Source organism: Pantherophis guttatus, chromosome 1, assembly GCF_059756535.1.
Source record: "Pantherophis guttatus breed Tessera chromosome 1, ASM5975653v1, whole genome shotgun sequence".
Classification (NCBI taxonomy): Eukaryota; Metazoa; Chordata; class Lepidosauria; order Squamata; family Colubridae; genus Pantherophis; species Pantherophis guttatus.
Window position 1 is genome coordinate 497,762 of NC_142063.1, and position 19,629 is coordinate 517,390.

At 58.2% G+C, this 19,629-nt stretch overlaps 1 protein-coding gene across 1 annotated transcript; it reads left to right on the forward strand.

Moving 5' to 3' along the window:
* Positions 1–459: 459 nt before the first annotated feature.
* Positions 460–18,522, forward strand: LOC117670590 (occludin-like). Its single transcript, XM_087893049.1, has 8 exons — positions 460–606; positions 6,725–7,567; positions 9,846–10,004; positions 11,971–12,110; positions 13,394–13,594; positions 15,027–15,198; positions 15,700–15,741; positions 17,436–18,522. The coding sequence occupies exons 2-8, from the start codon at positions 6,854–6,856 to the stop codon at positions 17,535–17,537; spliced, it is 1,530 nt and encodes a 509-aa protein (XP_087749175.1). The 5' UTR covers positions 460–606; positions 6,725–6,853; the 3' UTR covers positions 17,538–18,522.
* Positions 18,523–19,629: the final 1,107 nt, after the last annotated feature.

A 19,629-nucleotide genomic window follows, 5' to 3' on the forward strand; every position in this document is an offset into this window, starting at 1 on the left:
CAAGCAGGGAACGAGGGAAGCCGGCAGACCGCCTGGTTCCTGGTCGCTCGACAAACCCTCCGCCAGCAAAGCTGCCCGGAGACGCTCGCCGCGCCCCCGCCCGCCTTTGGCCGCTGAGCCCGGAGGAGCCGAGCCCCGCGGCGCCCTTGGAAACGGCCCCGGGAGGCCCCGCCGCTGCCCGACCGCCTCTGCAGCGGCCGCTCCCGGCCCGGAGCTCTTGGACTGCGGCGCCCATCACGCCCAGGCGGCCTTTCGGGGGGCCGCAGAGGCCCAGCCTTCCGGGAGCGCTGCTTGGGGGCAGTCCTGGGGGCCCCCCGGGAGAGGCTCCGCCGCCTCAGGCCCCTCCTGGCCCCCACCGGCCGGGCCCGCGGCGCCCAGCGCTCGGGCTGCCTGCGGGGGCTCCTCCCCTCCCCCGGCTCCAAGCCCACTGAGGGGCGTCCCGGGGCGGGGCGGGGCGGCAGGCAGGCAGGTGGAAGGGCGGGGCGGGGCGGGGGGCGTGGGTAGGAGGAGGGCCGCGGAGCCGCCCCTTCGCCCTCAGTCCGCCGCCGGCGCCGAGGCCTCCAGTCCTGCGCGAAGGAAGGGCCCGCAGGCCGCGGGCGCAGCCAGGTGAGGCCGGCGGGGCGGCAGGTGCGCGGCGGTGGGGAGCGGCCGGGACGGGGCGAGGCCGAGAGGGGCGCGGGGGGCTCCTGCCCAGCGGGCTCTCCCTCGGCGACGGAGGCGGCGGGGCTCCGCAAGTTCGGACGGGCTTTGGAGGCGCCCAGGACTCCCCCGCCCGCTCCATCCTTCCCTTCCCTTCCTTCTCGGGCAAGCTCCTCGGCGGAGGGAACCCAGCCGCCGCCTCCCGTCCTGGGCCCGGAGAAGGGGGAGGAGGGCAGCGGGGAGGGCCAAGGCCGGCAGGAGGCGAGGGACGCGGGCCGGCCTCCCCTTCCCGGCGTTTCCAGGGGGCGGAGGACGGGCGTGGGGGAAGCGGCTCCTCTCCGCCGCCGCCGCTGGAGCCCAGGTGGCCTTGGGGGGGCCGGGGGGGCTGAGAGTAAGGGAAGGAAGCCCCCCTCCGAGGCGAGGCGCCCGTCTTCTCTTTCCTCCCCGCCCCGCATTCTTTCCTTTCGGCCCCGGCCGGCCGTCGCAGCCGGGGCGGAGCAGAAGCTCCCGGCCCCGCCAGGCATTGTGCACCGGAGCGGCGGGGGGCTCCCAAAGACAGCCGGCCGCGCACGTCCACAGCGCCGGTGTGGCTCGCAGGAATTTGGCCGGGCCCCAAGCGAGGCAGCCAGGCAGCGGCCAGAAAAGTTCCCTCGCTTTGCCAGCCTCCCCGCCGGAGACTCCGGGCTTAGCGATGCCAGCAGGTGGCAGCCGCCGTTCTGTAGCCTGGAGGCTCCGCCAAAGGGTGTGTGTGTGGGGGGGGGGGAGAGTCTACAAGTCAGGGAAGTTTCCCTCTTTCCCACGGCGGAGGGGAGGGGGGGCCTTGGCTCCCTCAGCGAGGGAATCCCGTTGCCGCCCCCTCCCCGATTTTCTGGTTGCCTTGCACAGTCCTTTAAGCTCCTCCAGGCCGGATTTGGGGTGCAGCTTCTCGGTGGCTCTGCCGCTTTTCTGGGCTGGGAGCGCTTGGCATTTCCTTTCCGGTTTTTATTGTGTGCCCAACCCAAAAGACACGGCACAAATTAAGATTATAAATACAAATCCAGGTATAAAACCGAATAATAAATCTCTCCTGCTTGTGTCCATGAAAACAACATTCAATTTTATAGCTAAAACAGGGAGAATAAAATATAAATGGGCTTTTCCTCATCCTGAAAGCTCAGTTTTGTAGGCGTTGGCAGGATGTTGCCCTCCTTTCCCCTCCCCCCCTGGCTTCTGCTCACTCACCTGTCGCCTCTGAATGGGCCCTTTCTCCACGCAAGGCTTCCTTCAGCCCTGCTCACAGCCTCTGCTCTCAGGCCAGCCTTGGGCGCCCCACAGTTTGGGGGGAGGTCTTTTCCTTCTGGCCTCCTTCAGAGAGACTTTCCCAGGTACCCACCACTCAGTCAGTCCTCCCTTTATGCAAAAAAGAAAACCTGGATTGATCCTGGGCTGTATAATATAACAATCCTGGATTGTATAAACAGAGGCATAGAATCAAAACCACTTGATAAAGCCCTTAGTAAGGCCGCACCTGGAATAACTGCCTCCAGTTTTGGTCACCATGTTACATAAAAGGTGTTGAGACTTTGGAAAAAGTGCAGAGAAGAGCAACTAAGGTGATTAAGGGCCGGGAGACTAAAACATATGAAGAACGGCTGCAGGATTTGGATTTGGCCAGTCTAGACAAAAGAAGGACTAGGGGGGACGTGATAGTCTTCCAGTATTTGAGGGGCTGCCCCAAAGAAGATGGGTGGGAGGTGTCAAGCTATTCTCAAAAGCCCCTGAAGGCAGGACAGAAAGCAACAGATGGAAACCAATCAAGGAGAGAAACAACTTGGAATTGAGGAGAAACTTCCCCACAGTGAGGACAATTTACCAGTGGAACAGCTTGCCACAAGAAGTTGGTGTCCCACCACTGGAGATTTTTAAGAAGAGATTGGAGAGCCACCTGTCTGAAATGGTATACTAGGGCCTCCTGCTTGAGCGGGGGCTGGACTAGAAGACCTCCAAGGTCCCTTCCAGCTCTATTCTGATGATTGATCAGAATCAAAAGGACCCCCATTTATGGGTTAAAGTGCAACCTTGCTTGTATTTACTCGCTTGTAACCTTGGTGCTTCCTGGTGTCCCTGCAAGAGGCACCCAGAGATGGAGACACTTGGGGAGAATCTGCAAAAAGGGTGATAAGTGGAAACAATAAATGCTCCCTCCCTTGGATGGGGGCGGTTGCCCAGCCTCTGGGCCTTGGGGCTCGGGGCAGAGACCCAGACAGAGGAAGGGAGCCCTTTACTCTGGAGAAACTGCCCAGGATTGGGTCTGGCAGGAAGAGATGATTTGGGGGCTCAGACAGGAGGCTCCAGTATAAATCTCGAGGCTGGGCCCCACAGAGCCCCAGAGGAGCCCGATGACCGCGGGTGGAATTGGCAAAGCCCTGCAGTGGGTCCCTTCCCTTCAGGGCTCTGTGGGGCCGTCTCGTCCTGATGGAAGGACCCGCTTGGCTGCGGTTATTTGTGGCTGGCACCAACATTTCTTTATTGGCTGCCCATCTTGCCACAGAATAACTCTGCCCTTCAGACTTGCCTCTTGCCTTAAAATTCAACCCATAGAGCTGGGGGAAGGTCTGTGGTTAGGCAGGGGGCGGGGGCAGAGGAAGCCCACCTCGCAGGCACGTTGGCTGCAGGGAAGGAAGCGCTGAGGGGCTCCTGGGCAGCTGCCTGGCTGAAAAAAACCCTCCCTGGTTTTGAGCCAGCGAGAGGCAGGACCTTTGTCTTCCTTTTCTGGCTTCCAGGAACAACCTTGAAAGCCGGAGACAGAGTTGCAAAGCGGACCAGAGGGATTTGGCAGGCAGGCCGGCCGGCCTTCTGGTGTGAGGCAGCTGGATCCCCTGGGAACCGCCGGGTTGGCCAGGAAGTGGAGGTGGGGCGACAGGTGGGGAAAGCGGCCCCCCCTCCCCTCCAGCCCTGGGAAAGTGAGCAAAGTGTGTCCAGAGCTCCTGCAGTAGAAAGGAGGGATTGGGGGGGGGGGATGGGCCCTGCTCAGTCTCATGGGACTGGCACTGGAGGGGACGAGGCCACTATGCAGGGTGAATCTCTGCCCCTCTGCCAAGCAGGGCAGCAGCACTCGGCACACCCCTCCTCCTTCCCCTCACCCACCCAAATCAATCAGTCAATCAGAAGCTGGAAGGGACCTTGGAGGTCTTCTAGTCCAACCCTCTGCTTAGGCAGGAAACCCTACACCCAGGGGTGAAATGCTCCCGGTTCGGAAAAATCCCTGCCCCCCCCACCAAATGCCCAGCTGAGCCGCGCAATCATCGGGCTTTTTTTTAGTTTTTAAAAGCATTTTTTCTACAACCTCTTATGGCAAAAAAATGCTTTTAAAATTAAAAAAAAAAGCCTCTGATGATCGCGCGGCTCAGCTGGGATCGTAAAATGCTTTTAAAAGCATTTTTTAAAAAAATGCTTTTAAGAGCCTCTGATGATCCAAGCTGAGTTGCCTGATCATCAAAGGCTTTTAAAAGAAATGAAGCCTCTGACGATCAGGCAACACAGCTGGGATCGTCAGAGCCTTTTGAAAGCATTTTTTTACAACCTCTTCGCTGAAGAGGTGGTAGAAAAAATGATTTTAAAAGTAAAAAAAAAATAAAGGCCATGCCCACCCAGTCACATTACCCCCCCCCACTAAGCCACGCCCACAGAACCAGTAGTAATAAATTTTAGATTTCACCACTGCCTACACCACTTCAGACAAATGGTTATCCAACCTCTTCTTAAAAACTTCCCGTGTTGGAGCATTCACAACTTCTGGAGGCAAGTGGTTCCACCGATTAATTGTTCTCACTGTCAGGAAATTTCTCCTTGGTTCTAAGTTGCTTCTCTCCTGGATTAGTTTCCACCCGTTGCTGCTTCTCCTGCCTTCAGGTCCTTTGGAGGATAGTTTGACTCCCTCTTCTCTGTGGCAACCCTTCAGATACTGGAATTCTGCCATCATGTCCTCCCAATCCAAACCCCATCCTTCCCCCTCCCCCGAGTCTTGTGTTCCCCAAAATATGAGGGGGCATAATCTGGGCAGCCTCCCAGTAGGAGCCTCTGGGTGTCCCCCCCCCATCGTAGTTAGGACTTCCTGGTGGGCGCACAGGCCTCGGATGGAGAGATGCAGCTGCGTTTTGTAAGACGGCCCCTCCCCCAGTGCCATGGTGGGAATGGGCAGCAGAGAGACCCCAGGCTCGGAGGCTGTGCTTGCTGGGCATTTCAGCCACATCTAAGGAGAAATTGCCTGCCAGTGAGAACAATCAACCAGTGGAACAGCTTGCCACCAGAGGTTGTGGGTGCTCCATCACTGGAGGCTTTCGAGAAGAGATTGGACAGCCGTTTATCTGAAATGGTCTGGGGTCTCCTGCTTGAGTGAGGGGGGCTGGACTAGAAGACCTCCAAGGTCCCTTCCAATTCTGGTGTTCTCTGTTCTGGAAGTGATCTCAGAGATCATCTACTCTGGCCCCTGCCAGTACACAATCTCTTCCCACGTCATGAAGCAGCCAATTCCGCTGATTGACAGCTGTCCCTGCCAGGAATTTCCTCCTCCTGGAGGTTCACCTCACTGGATTTCGTGATGGGGAACAAGTTGGCTGGAGACTCGGGGACCAACCCTTCTGCAGGCTCTCGTGGCCCCCCAAAAGAGCAGCTGCCCCCACTGCTGCCTCCCGTGCTTATCTGTGGCCAACCAGGATCTGAGGTGGATGACTGGGGAATTCTGGGAGTTGAAGTCCCCACATCTTAAAGTGGCCAAGAAACACCAATCTAAAAAAACTGGCACCCCCAATTTGTCTGAACTGCAAATTTAATACATTCCCCCTTTCTCGGTTCAGGGAGACGAAGGTGGCAGGCAGAGCCCAGAGTCTGGGGCAGCCCAGGACGCCCTCGGCCCTCCAAGTGACAGCATCAAATGACAACATTACAAATTGGCCTTTGCCAGCAGTGCGACAAATAGATGGCAGCCAGCGAGACGGTTTGCCAGGAAGGGTGTTCAGGCGGGGTTTATAAAAACTAGGCAAGCAGCCACCGGCAGGAGGTCAGTGGTAGATCTAATAGACTCGAATGAAGATCACTTTGTAATGTTATCATCGGACGCTGAATTTGGATGGCTGGATTTTCTCTGCTGTGTAAACACTTCTGGCAGCATTAGAGGGAAGCAGTTTTTCGGCAGCAGGGAAGAGCAGCTGGGCCCCACCCAGGGGTGAAATGCTCCCGGTTCAGACCAGATCGGGCCATCCGGTAGCGATGGTGGCAGGTACTTCGGAGAACTGCAAGGCTCCGCCCACCCGCCCGGGGGTCATTACTTCCTGCTTTTAAAAGGTTAAAAAAAGGCTCTGAGGATCGTGCGCCACAGCTGTGATCGTCAGAGCCTTTTTTTTTTTTACTTTTAAAAGCATTTTTTTACAACCTATTCGGCCGAATAGGTGCACTTCCGAACCGGTAAGGAAGGTAAGTATGTTTCACCCCTGGCTGCGGGAAATTTCGGCGTCCCTGCCTCCTGTTTTTGGGATCAAATATTGGTGATTCTCTCTACCTCCTCACTTTTGGAGCCTGGCTGAGAGCCGCCCTGGGGCTTTAGACTCAGCCAGGAAGTCCAGCAAACCCATCGAGAGAGGCCGGGAACAGCCCATCAGTCGGCCAAGTCACTGGAGCCAAGGTCAACTCGGAGAGTCAGCCTGTCTTACCTGGCAGCCTAAGGTGGGGGGGGGTGTATTTGTGCCCCCTTCTTTGGGACACAGGGAAGGGAATAACCCCACAGTCACCAAGGGATGAGTGGCTCCCTCCACTTCCTCCTCTTTTTCACAACCACTAGATGTGCCAACAACGTAAGGAAGAACAGATCTTTTTAATGATCCCAACACACCATGCCTGATATGTGCCAGTTGAGGTTTCTGGTGCCCGGGTGGTCCTCAAATCCTTGGCTGCCTTTGACCTTTGGGGGCGAGGTCTAGGTTGAATCTCTTCCCCTCCCCCGTGACTTCTGCTGCTGTCGGCCTGGGAGACGGCCGCTTTCGTTCAGCCAACATTGGGTGGGTGCAAGAATTGCCCAACGCTGACCTTCCCTGTCCTCTTCCTTTGGCAGTGCCAGCCAGACACGGTCCAGGAGCCTGTGGGCAGCTCCAGGAATATTGACGGGGCTCCATTGGGACTCCCCCCACGGCCGTAGCATCTGGGGCTCCTCCGCCGGTCCTGCCCCGATTCTGCGCAAAGGATGTTCAGTCCGAAGAAGTCCTATGACAGCCCCCCTGCCGGCTACGGCCCGCCTGGGGACGACTACGGGTACCCCATCAAGTCGCCCCCCCCGGGGTCCTACTACATCGAGGATGAGCCCCAGTATTTCTACAAGTGGACCTCCCCCCCCAGCGTGGTGAGGATCCTGGAGGGGCTGGGCATCCTGCTCTGCGTGGCCATCTTCGCCTGCGTGGCCTCCACTCTGGTCTGGGAGTACGGCTATGGGGGGTTCTATGGCAACACCATGGGGGGCTACTACGGCGGGGGCTACGGCGGAGGCTATGGCGGCAGCCTGGGCGGCTACGGCGGAGGCCTGGGTGGCTACTACGGCGGGTACGGCATGGGGGGCTACTACGGGGGCATGACCAACCCCCGGGCGGCCAACGGCTTCATGATCGCCATGTCGGTGCTGTGTTTCATCGCCCTGCTGGCCCTGGCCATCACCAGCCTCACCAAGTCCGCCGGGGCCCGGTCCAGGAGGTTCTATCTGGTGACCCTCGTGGTCTGCGCCCTGATGGCCTTCGTCATGCTGATCGCCTCCATCGTCTACATCATGGGGGTCAATCCCCAGGCCCAGATGGGGGGCAGCTACTACTCCACCAACCCGATGCTGGCCATGTGCAACCAGGTCTACGCCGGGGGAGCCTACTACAACCAGTACCTCTACCACTACTGCATGGTGGACCCCCAGGAGGTAAGAGTCCGGCTGGGGGATGGGATGGGGGAGTGAGATAGGGGGGGCTGCCTGGCCCTTGTGGTCCTGCTTTCTCTTGGGGCCACGGCTGGTGGGTGGGGAAGCCGTGCTGGCCCAGGCTAAGAATAGGGTAGAACGGAACAGAACAGAATTTAGAATAGAATTATAGAATTATAGAATAGAATGGCTGTCCAGTCGCTCCTAGTGTTGGGGCGCCCACAACTTCTGAAGGCAAGCCCCTCTTTATTGTTCTCACCGTCAGGAAATTTTTATTCTGAAATATAGAATACAGAACAGAATAGAATAGGAAAGAATAGCTTCATTTGGCCAAGTGGAGTTAGACACACAAGGACTCCGGGTGCTTGCAAAATAATGGAGGCGATAATGCTAATGAAAATGATCATAAGGATAATCAGTGAGGAATAACAATGACAACAATAAAAATACCCAAAGTAGAAGCGGAAGAAAAAGGTGATAAAAGGATAAATAATACTAGAGCCACTCTCTATGGGTTAATGTACACCTACATGCTAGATAGAATTTAGCAGTGCCCGGATTTGGCCAACTTAATCTAAGCCATTGCCCCCTCCCCACCCCAGGGTCTGCCTCCCTCCCTCCCTCCCTGCCTCTGGCTGAACCGGCCCAGCCAGGGGGCAGGAGCCCTTGAACCTCGGGCAGGACAGGGCCCGCTCTGGGTGAGGCTGGCCTTTCACTGCCCCACTGCCTGCCGGACACGGCCTCTCACCACCTCTCTTTTTATCACCTGCTTGTCCCGAATAGCCAACCCCGGAAGCCACCAAGGGCTGTGTGTGTGTGTGTGTGTGTGTGTGTGTGTGTGTGTGTAAACAAGCAGGGGCGACTCTTATTCCCGAGCGAGGGAGCGGAAGGACTTATCGGGAAATCGGTTTCGGGCTCAGGCGAGAACAATCGGGAGGCTTATCAGTGGGCCGGGCACGGCGGTGGCACTCTCGGACCTGCCCACTTGAGCAAACAAGATACGCCCCGGGGGCCTCCAGCCCAGCCACCTGGCCTGCCCGGCCTGAGGAAGTGGCTGCTGGGCTCGTGAATCACCTGGGTGGACGGGCGCAAGGCTGCTCCTTCCTCAAGAGCCGGGAGTGGGTGGGTGGGCGGGCGGGCAACGGGCCAACTTTTAGGACCAGTGGGCTGAGGAATTCTGGGAGTTGAAGTCCTAAAGTTGCCCTCCTGGCCCAGCCCTGCTGAAGACCCCTCCTCAGGACCCCTCGTAGAGCTGGAAGACGAATAACAGTCCAGCCTCGGTTTGGAGACCTCGGGGGGGCTTCTGGGGAAGGAAACGTATCTGCCAACTTTATAGCAGCAACAGATTAGTCTTTGCTTAATAACACAGCAATTGGGACCAGGCACGTGGTCATTAAGCGAGACATCACGTAACCAAAATGTGCAGCTTTACTGCTGGCTTCCTCATTGACTCCTAGCTTAATTTAAACTCCCTGGGTTTCCTGGTGGTGTCCCATCCCAGGACTGACCGGCTCAGACTATGTTTGGGGTGACGGGAGGCCTCTTGGCCTGGGCGGGAAGAAGGTTTGGGGGGGCCCCCGGGGGGCTGACCTGCATCTGGCCATGGAGGGCTGGGTGATTTTGGGAATGCTCCAGGCCGGGTGGAAAAATCATCTTCAGGTTTAGGCAAGGAAGCTTTGCTTTCAGGTGTGTGGGGGGGTGTCAATCCCCTCCCCCATTCCTGCCTCTTCCTATCTGCTTCAGCTATCCCCCTCGGGGAATTCTTGGTGCCCGGCACCCTGATCCCCCCCCCAATTCTCACATTCCCATAGCAAGTGCAGCTTTCAACCTGGCTTAGGGTTTTTTTTGTGCCCTGAAATCCCAAAAGGCTTCGTGGGGGGGATGCACAGGGAAGGGTGCCAACCCCCCAAAACAGGTCCCCAGAGGAAAGCGGGGGCATATTGAGGACTGTGGGGCTGAGGGCACAGCTGTGGGACGACCTGCAAGGAGGCAACGAAAGGCCTGTGAGCTCACGTGTGCCATCGTGCCGTGGACTGCCTGCTTTGTCCTCTGTGGCTTCCTTTGGAGGCCTGGCCGGGCGGTGTTTTGGGGGGGGGGTCTCTCCTTGCTCTGTGGAGAGGTTCTTCAGCAGAGAAAGACCCTCACTCCTCTGTGGAGACCCTGGTGTGGAACACCAGCCTTCGGATGGGGGGGAGGGAGCCATGCTTTGCTCTCAGGAATTTGGGGGAGGGGAGGGAGACCTGGAAGGGGTTTAACTCTCTCCCTCTGTTCCCCCCCCCAGGCCGTCGCCATCGTCTGCGGCTTCCTCCTGGTGATCCTGCTTTGCGTCATCTGCTTCTTCGCCCACAAGACGCGGCAGAAGATCTGGCGGTTTGGGAAGCAAAACATTTACTGGGACCGGCCCCCGGCGCAGGAGGAGGGTCCCAACGTGGAGGAATGGGTGAGAGGAGCAGGGGCAAAGTCCCCCACCCAGCCCTGGTGAGGGGTGGCCGCCCTTGGCCCCCTGGTTGCTCTGGCGGTGCCGGCCATCCTCCGGGCTGGGAATTTGAGCTGGGCCAGGCTCGGAAGGGATCAAGGGGGCCTCTCCTCGCACAAGCAGTGCAATCATTTTGGGGAGGGGGGCTTCCTCTGGGACCCGTGACTGGTACTTATCCTGCCTAGGCAGGGAGGAAAATGCCCATTGCAAACTCTGCCTCTAAGTTGGAAACTAAGCAAGCTGGGACTAAGGAGGAATTTCTTGACCATTAGAACAATTAACCGGTGGAACAGCTTGCCACTAGACGTTGTGAATGCTCCATCCCTGGAGGTCTTTGAGAAGCGACTGGAGAGCCATCTGTCCGAAATGGACATAGAGTCTCCTGCTTGGTCAGAGGATGGGACTAGATGACCTCCAAGGACCCTTCCGGCACTGCTATTCTGTTCCCCAGAGTTTAGCTTTTTGGTGACATTTGGTGACATTGCAGGGCCCACTTGGCAGCCCCCCGACTAGGAAGGGAGCCCCCCCCCCAGAGACCCTCCCTCGCTTGCTCCTGGTCTGCCTAACTGAGCTCAGGAGAAAATGCCCGGCCTTTTTTTCCTTATTCCGGCCATTTTTCTTCCTGTTCCTGGTTTTAGGAATCTTCCGCTTCCATTTTCCCCACTATGAATTTCCCTCCATTCCTCCATAATCCCCCCCCCCCCGCCCTTCTCATTCTCATCTCCAGCGACACGTTCACAGGCCTGCCCCCTGCACCGGAGGGGTGCGTGTGTGTGTGTGTGTGTGTGTGTGTGATCGAGAGTGCACAGGGTTGTTTTTAGCTTCTCTGGTTTCGGTTGTATCAATGATTAACCGCTGAGGCCGAAGGAGCCCTTGCTGTGGCCCAGAGTGTCAGGTGGCCGGACTGGTGGCTGTGGGGCCTGGCAGGACCTCCCCCTCCCCAGACGAAAGCCTTCCACCCGGTGGACGTTTGCCCCTCATTGCAGGAGCTGCCTCTGTCCGGGGGGCTGAACTCTGAGGGTGGCTTCGGCTGCGGACTTTGGCCTCCGGCTGGGCCTTCCGGAAGGGAGGAGGACCGTGTGTGTGTGTGTGTGTGTGTGTGTGTGCGTGTGTGTGCGTGTGTGTGCGTGTGCGTGCACGTGAGCAGTAGGGAGCTGTTTGTAAGCCTGGAGCACAGGAAGCCGTGCCATTTCTCCCTCTGGCAAAGGGTCAGCTGGTGGGGGTTGGGTGGGCAGAATACCAGAGGTGGAAGGGACCTGGGAGGTCGTCTAGTCCAACCCCCTGCTCAGGTGGGCAGGGAAGGGCTGAACCACAAAAGGTGGCATTGTGGCATGTGCCACGCTGGCTCCAAGCACAACCCCCGGCTGGCACATCCTTCCTAGGGGTGGGATTGCAGGCATGGGCACGGGGGGCTGGAGGCAGCCAGGGGGGTGGAGCTGTGGGGTGGCCGCAACAGCCAAGGGGTGGTAAGGAAGGAGAGGCCAGCTTGGTCAGGAAGGCACCAGCCGAATCTTGGGGGTGGGGGCTGGGCAGGGGGGACATCTTCCGCAGTGGGCATCTGGAAGGCCCGGGTGGGTGGCTGAGTCCGGCCTGCCAGATGTTGCTCCCGTGAGCTCTGGCCCCCATCCCGGGCCCCCCTCCTCCCTGCCTCCGTTTTCCAGCTGTTGCTGCGTCTTCTCTGGGGTTGGGCTGCCCTCTTAGTGGTGGGGAATCATTTTTTGGGGAGGGGGCCTGCTAAGCCCTGGGCCTCCAACGGAGGGAGCTCCATGTGGGGACACCGGACATCCCGAATGACTCTGCTACAGCCAGCTGAGCTGGGGATTCTGGGCGCCGGAGTTTCACCGGGAGGTCGGGAGAGATGGAGGTCAGAAGGTCGCATTCTGGAGCCCGACCTCAGGGGTGCTGAGAAGTGCCCGTTGCCCCCCTGCAGGTGAAGAACGTGGATGGCCGAGCCAGCCCCACCGACACGGCCACCCTGGTCTACTCGGAGAAGCCCACCAGCCCTCTCCACGCTCCCGCCAGCCCCCCCGGCTACACCGAGGCCGACTACTCCATGGCTGTCCGGAGCAGGTGAGGGTCTCCCAGCACCTGGGCCAAGGGGACCCCCGGAGGAGGAAGGGGCGGCAGGGCTTGGCCCCCCTCCTGGCAAGGCCGTCTTTAGTGCCAGAGGAAGACTGCAGCTGCCTGTGGAGGTTCCACTGAATGTCCCAGCCTTGGAACCCAATTGGACCCCCCCCCCTTGTCCCCCTAAACTCACCCAAGGCAGAGAGACATTACAGGCTGCCAGGACTGGGGACGATGGACCGAGGAGGAGCCCTCGAGCCCATCAGGCGGAGCCACGAGCAGATCTTCTCTTACTTTGTCTCGTGTTGTCTAATGTTAAGAAGTGGTAGACTGCTCCTGGAGAAGGGGGCTCCATTGAGCTGTACCGGCTGGTGGCTGTGGAGGGAGGTTCCCCCAGTTGGCCTGATTCCCTCTTGGCCGGTCTTGAGACTCAGCCCAGATCTTCCCGTGGGTCTACAGGGAATGACGGAGAGGGCATTGTGTGCAAGAGCCATCGCAAGTGGTCCTCGGTTTACGACAGGTCACTTTGGGTCCGTTTCACACTTCTGGCGCTCATCAACCGGCCTCCACTTATGGCCGTTTGCAGCGTCCCTCAGTCACATGACTGCGATTTATGACGGTTTAGCCAAACCCCAGCCTTCTCTTTCGGTTTCTGGCCCATAGGCCCCCCCCCATGGGTTCGCTTAATGACCACTAGGCTTGCTTAATGACCACGGTAGCAGCTTTATGACCACCGTCTTCCCTGAACAACGGCTGCAAAAAAGGCAGTAAAATTGGCTCTGTCCCATGACCTGCTTTACGACCGTCGCGAGTTACGGCGGTAGTGGCAGGCTCCATTATGAGAATGCTTGGACTCAGATCAGGCAGACACGCCCTCCCAAAGGCAAAGCATGGCTGGACTAGAAGACCTCCAGGGTCCCCTCAGCTCATTCTAGGTTTCCATTCCATCCCATTGCTTATGTTCTACGTTCCATGGTCTAATGCGGAACTAAGGAGAAAGTTCCTCAGGGGGGGCAATCGGCAGTTTCCTTCCCACAGTTGTGGGGGCTCCATCACTGGAGGCTTTTGAGAAGAGACTGGACAGCCTCCAGGGACTCCTGCTTGAGCAGGGGGCTGGACTAGAAGACCTCCAAGGTCCCTTCCAACTAGGATGCTCTATGATTCACTGGGGCATAAGTGGGGGGAGGGGGGGTCAGTGCAGTCAGAGGTCCTCCGAATAATTCCCCCCCCCCCGGGTGCCCTCTCCTTTGGTGGAGCTGATTTTCCTGCCTGTCTTTGCCTCCCCCCAGCTCTCCCTTCCAGCCCCCCCTGGACAAGCGCATCCGGACGCTGAGCTCCAGCACCTGGGAGGAGACTCCCCGGAAGCCCCCCACCCAGAGGGGCCGGAGGGGGCGCCAGAGGAACCCCGACCTGGAGGAGCCCCAGTACGAGACCGATTATACCACGGCTGTGGACTCCAGTGACGAGCAGGAGCCGGATGAGTGGGGCAGGTGAGGGGCCCTGCGGGGAGGGGGCTGGAATGGGTGGGGGGGCTGGAGAGACTGAAGCCGGACCCCTCCCCAAACGCTCTGCAAAAATGCGAGCCCCCTCATCTTAACAATAGCAGTAGCCCTTTAGACTTATATGCCGCTTCCTAGGGCTTTTACAGCCCTCCCTGAGCGGTTGCCGCATTAACAGTAGCCCTCCAATTACGACCATTCGTTTAGTGACCGTTCCGCCCTGAAAAAAGTGACTTATGACCGTTGTTCACACTTAACGACCGTCACAGCGTCCCCGTGGTCATGGGATCAAAATTCAGAGGCTTGGCACTTAGGGTGGTCGCAGCCTCCCTGGATCATGCAATCCCCTTTGGCAACCTCCTGACAAGCAGAGTCAGCGGGGGATTCGCTTAACGACCTTGTGACTAACTTAGCAATGGCTATGATTCACTTAAGAACTGTGGCAACGAAGGTCAAAAATGGGACAAATCTCACAAATGTCTCACATTAACAGAATTTTTGGGTTCAATTGTGGTCGTAAATCAGGGACCACCTTTATAATGAAACATTTGGAGGAATCGGCCGAGCATCTGGTTTCCTCTGGCATCTTCCTCCGAGGGAGTCCCATCCTGATAGATGGGATGGGACGGGACGGGACGGGACAGAAAACAGAACAGAACAGAAAACAGAACAGAACAGAAAACAGAACAGGGATGGGATGGGATGGGAGCAATTTCTCTCGCAAAGATGCGATATCCATATAACAGTGATGGATTTTCCTTTTTTAATCATTAAGTGAAGCCCAAACCCTCCGATTAAACATCCAGGGGTGAGAAATTCGGGGGCTTACAGGGCGGGACACCCACCCCCCCATGTGGATCTCCTGCCTGAGCAGCTGCCAGCCCAGCCTTTGGGGGTTACAGAGCCACGTTCAACCCCCGAGTGAAGGAAGGTCTCTCCTTAAGGGAGAGGAGTCGTGGGGGGGGTCCCCCTATACCCCCACTGAGCTGGGCAGGGGCCTTTAGGGAGCAAAGGCCCAGAGGGCGGGAGGGAGGGAGGGAGGGGGTGGGGTGGGGATCCAGGAGGGCAGCCCAGGCTGATGGAGGATTTCAGGGGGCAACTGGGGCTGGGCGAGAGAGGTTGGCACCAAAAGAGGGCAGGGAATTGGACAGGTCACCGTTTGTGGGCGATCTAAATTTTGGGGTGCCTGTTAAATCTCCCTGTGGAAGGAAGCCCCTTGGGGAAACAGACCCTTAGTCTTACTGGGATGTCCTCCGACTCGGGACTGGCAGACTGGGCCCTGCAGGGAGCCCCCCTCTGTCCTGGCCCTCCCCCAGGCCCCTTGCCAGTCTTGCCAGCGTAGACTAAGGGGTGGGTGGGTGTGTCTTGGGTGCCCTGGTGCCCCCCGGCCTATGGCTGAGCGTCTCCCGCCATCTCCCTGCAGCCATTACCCGCCCATCACGTCCGACGATGCTCGCCAGAGATACAAGCAAGATTTTGACACCGACCTCAAGCGCTACAAGAGGCTCTGTGGCGAGATGGATGGCATCAACGACCAGATCAACCAGCTCAGCAGGCAGCTGGACCAGCTGCCAGAGGACACACTCCAGTACCAGGTGGGCACCCAGCCGAAGGGAACCCCGGGGAGCAGGGCCGGCCCTGCCGTGGCGAAAGGGAGGGGCCCCTATCCAAGACTCCCAGGGACCCCAACAGTACCAGGGAGGGTTGGCTCGTTGCCTGCGGAATTGAGCTGCCAGAGGTGCCCGTTTTTTCACCGGCATGGAGGAAAAGCTTGTTCCATTGCATGGCAGCTTCCTGGTAACTCCGTGGATGCCCTGCAGCTGCTGTTATGCCAGCTGCAAGCTGGGGTGTGGGGGGAGCGTTTGAGGGCCATGTCTGGGGCAGGCTGCCTTTGCCCTCCTGCTCCTCCAGCCTCCCCCACTCCGGCAGCCCCTTCTCCCCCAGTGGGTGCTTCAACAGCCCCACAGCTCCTGGAGTGGACCACAGCTCCCACGGAGGTTCCTGCCTGGCTCTGAGTTGTACTGCTCCTGAACTTGGAAGCTCCATTTTGTGTCCCCTGGTCTGTTCCTTTCCCAATGACGGTGTTTCTCTGGCAGGGCGTGGCCGAGGAGTACAACCGGCTGAAGGAGCTGAAGCGGGTGAGTCCCTTTGCCCGGCTGCCCCATCAGCCCCAGCCACACTGCCTGGGTTGGGGACGATGGGAGGCCCAGCCCTGTGAGAAGCAGGCCGGCCTTCTGGGCTCTGAAGGGCTGCCATTATGGGTGGTCTAATTTCAATAGAAAGGCAGTGGGGGAGGGAAGAGACATAGCTCCTCCCCCTTAGCCCCCCCCCCCCGGGCCTCTTCCCTTCCCCCAACCCACCTCCAGAATTGGGACCCAGAGGGGGGAGCAGTAGGGCGGGGCCTTTGCAGGGCTCAAAAGAGACCCCCCCCTTCTCATTTCTTCAAAGGAAGCCTAAGGAGACCTGTGTTCGGATTCTGCGTTTTTTCAGGTGTGGGGGGGTCCCAGCTGACATTTCTCAGGAGAATCTGCCCCTCCCACACTGGCAGCCCACAGAGGTTCTGCCCTTGAGGGAGGGGCCCAGATCCGTTACCAAGGCGACCGTATTTATTCATTTTATTGACTTATCAAACGCCTCAGTGACTCTGGGCGTCATAAAATCGTACAAAAACAGAGCAGCGGAAAACGTTTGGTGAAGTGACTCACCTCAGTTGATAAGTGAGTCACACAGTCGTTAAGCGAATCCCCAGGGCCTTTGCTGGTCAGAAGGTCGCAGAAGGGGATCACGTGACCTTGGACTCAGCAACGGTCATAAGTATGAGTCAGTTGCCAAGAGTTTGAATTTTGATCACGTGACCAGAGGGGTGCTGCAAAGGCCGTAAGTGTGTAAAATGGTCCTGTGTGCCGTTGTAACTTTGAACGGTCACTAAACGAACTGAGGACTTCTATGAGTTGGAGGGGGGGCTCTCTCTGGGATGGCATTGCTAAGCTCCTTCAAGGCTTGGGCTGCTCTCCCCACAGCAGAATACAGAGACTAACAGAGTGGGAAGGGACCTTGTGGGTCATCTAGTCCAACCCCCCCCACCGCCCCCCCAAGCAGGAGACCTGACGGATGGCAGCCCGGGGTCTCCTGAAGGTCCAGTCGCAGCCGGAGGAGGCCCTCTCTGGCCCCACCTTCGGTGCCCAGAAGCTGCCACTTGTCTGCGGTTAGAGGCACAGCAGCGTCTGCCAAGTCTCCACTCCGCATGGCTCCGGATTGGGGATGGCACAAATCGGTGGTGGAATGCAAAATTTGTTACTACCGGTTCTGTGGGCGTGGCTCGGTGTGTGTGTGGTGTAATACGACTGAGTGGGCGTGGCCAACTTTTTTTTTTAACTTTTAAAACCATTTTTCCTACAAACTCTTCGGCTTTAAAAAAAAATGCTTTTAAAAGCCTCTGATGATCCCAGCTGAAACCACGTGATCATCGGAGGCTTTTTTTTTTTTTTTTACTTTTAAAAGCATTTTTTCGGCCAAAGAGGTTGTAGAAAAAATGCTTTTAAATTTTTTTAAAAAAAGCCTCTGATGATTGTGCGGCTCAGCTGGGCAATGGGGGGGGGCAGGGATTTTTGCTACTGGTTCTCTGAACCACCTGCCAGCATTGCTACTGGATCGGGCGATCTGGTCCGAACCGGGAGCACTTCACCCCTGGCACGAATGCCCCCTGAACCAAGGCTGGGGATGATGTAGGCTGTAGAGGGGGTGATCTTTGCCAGCCTCTCGGGGGGGGGGGGCTGCAGGCTGGCACCAGTTCTGATTACACAAGGTTTCCTCTCCCCCCACCCCATGCCAGACGCCGGACTACCAGAGCAAGAAAATGGAGACCAAGTCCCTGAGGAAGAAGCTTTTCCACATCAAGAAGATGGTGAGCGAATACGACAAGCACCGCGGCTGAGGGCCCCCCCACCCCCCCATGAGAGGGGCTGAGGCCCAGCTTCCTCCTGGGGCCCAGAAGGACGGACTCTGATCTGCCAAGCAGCCCCCCCTCCTTTCGATTGGGCCTGGGGACGTTTGGCGAAGCCCTTCAGAGACTCTGGGGGTGCCCGAGTGCTGGTGCCCCCCTCCAACAGACGAGGATGCCAGTCTGTGTGTTTGTGTGTTTTTGTAGATTTCCTTATTTTTTATGCTGATGCCTTTTTCTCCCGTTTCGTGCCAAAAAGCTGGCCTCCAGTTCTTGGGCCAGCAGAGGAGAGTGGGCACCGACCCCAAACTCTGTTTCTGTGGCCTCTGGGGGGTTTTTTGGGGGACTCAGTGGCCAGGAACCGGATTGCCCTGGGGGCTTCTCTTTGGGGCAAATCACGTTGGGGAAACAACCCCCCCCTCCCCAGAAGTGTGCAGTGAGGCCAAAGCCCCCACAATGGAGAGAGTCCCTTCTGGCCCCTTGAAGAAGAGGAAAGCTTTTGCGCTGAAGGTCTTGGAATCAAATCCTGCTTGTTGGATTGGGGGGGAGGGGTTGCACCCCCAACTGCTCAAAAGTGGCATCTGAAAAAGGAAGGAAGCAGGAGGGCAGAGCCACACGCTTGGCTGTCGCCTGCCCTCCTCCCTTGTGCCAACCTGTGTCTGCTTGGCAAACGCTGCTGCCCCAAAGGCTCTGCAGTAGGAAACTTGCTCCAGCTTGGCAGTGCCACCCTAGATGGCATTTCTGCCTCGTTGCTGCCAAAAGGCAGCTGACGGTCCAGAGCGCCCTCCTGGGGTGGGAGGACCCCGGGAGTTCTGCTTTCGGAGAAATCCTCCCCCCCCCCCCGCACCCAAAAAGTCCCAGCCCAGCAGGATCTGTCCATTGAGGGGGAGGGGTGTATATATTGTGAAAATGGGGAGGGGGCAGACCTTTAAAGAAACTCAGAGTGAAGCTATTCCTTTAATAAACATGGGGAAAATTCTCTTCTTTTGACTGTTAGCAATGTCTGAGGTGTGAAAGTGTTCCCCAGAATCTCTGCGTTCTCTGCCTGGGACCCTCAAGGACACCCGGGCACTGCTACCACTACCTCCCTCCGGGCTTCCCCTCAAGGCAGCTGCCCCATCACAGCCGCTTAGAACTGGTCTCTGGGCCCTGAGCTTCCGAGGGGCCCCCCTGCTTAGCCCCCAAGGCACCAGCTGTGGCAAAGGCCCCCGACAGCCTCTGGGCTTAGCTGGGAGAACAGGGCAAGGAATAACAGGATGGCAGAGTTGGGCCCTTGGAGCTCTTCTAGCCCAACCCCCTCCCCAAGCAGGAGACCCCAGACCATTTCAGACAAGCGACTGCCCCGGCTCCCTCTGCTGCTGGTGGGGCTGGGCCACCGAGACCCCCAAAGCGGCAGATGGGGGGGTTGGGGGGGCGGAGCCCTCGGCTGATGGGAGCAGGGAGTTCACGAGGCAAGAAAGTATTTCACTGGGCACAAGATGGTGAGGAAGCCTGGCAGCCTTTCAAGGTTTGGGCTGTAAACAGCCTTCCTGCCAGGCCAGGCCCCTCCTGAAGAGCAAAGCCGGCTCAGGGGCACCAAAGGGGGCCTCTGGCACAGAATTCAAACCGGCAGGATCAGGCCTTGCCAGGCTGGCATGCTGCAGGGAAGGGAGCCTCGCTGGCAAAGCCGAGGAGGGAGCAGTGGCAGGCACGGCTGCTCTGAAGGGCAACTCCCGAGCCCAGCCCAGAGTTCGTTCCGACGGGGGCTGCAGGGCAGGTCTGGCGGTGGGCCCCATAGGGTGGGAGGCAGGGGCCCTCACACCCCCCCCCCACGGATAAAAGAAATATAGAACATTCTTCTCTTTTTGTAATTGGGGCCATCAGATCCAGACTGGCATCCTTCCAACAGGAACATAAAAAACACCCCCCCCCCATTTCTTGATGCAGCCGGGGAGCCTCCAGAACCTGGCTTGAGAGAGAAGGCCATGCCACCCCCCCCCCCAAGGATCCAACAGACCGGTTTGACATTTGGCCCCATTGCCCACTGGCTAAAGGGGGGAGCAGAAAAACCATCTTCCACGGAGCTGATGGGCCCTGGAATCCCACA

Coding starts and splice junctions, on each gene's coding strand:
- LOC117670590 (XM_087893049.1), top strand. CDS start 6,854: ATGTTCAGTCCGAAGAAGTCCTATGACAGCCCCCCTGCCGGCTACGGC. Junction 7,568..9,845: donor GCATGGTGGACCCCCAGGAG/GTAAGAGTCCGG, acceptor TCCCCCCCCCAG/GCCGTCGCCATCGTCTGCGG. Junction 12,111..13,393: donor TCCATGGCTGTCCGGAGCAG/GTGAGGGTCTCC, acceptor GCCTCCCCCCAG/CTCTCCCTTCCAGCCCCCCC.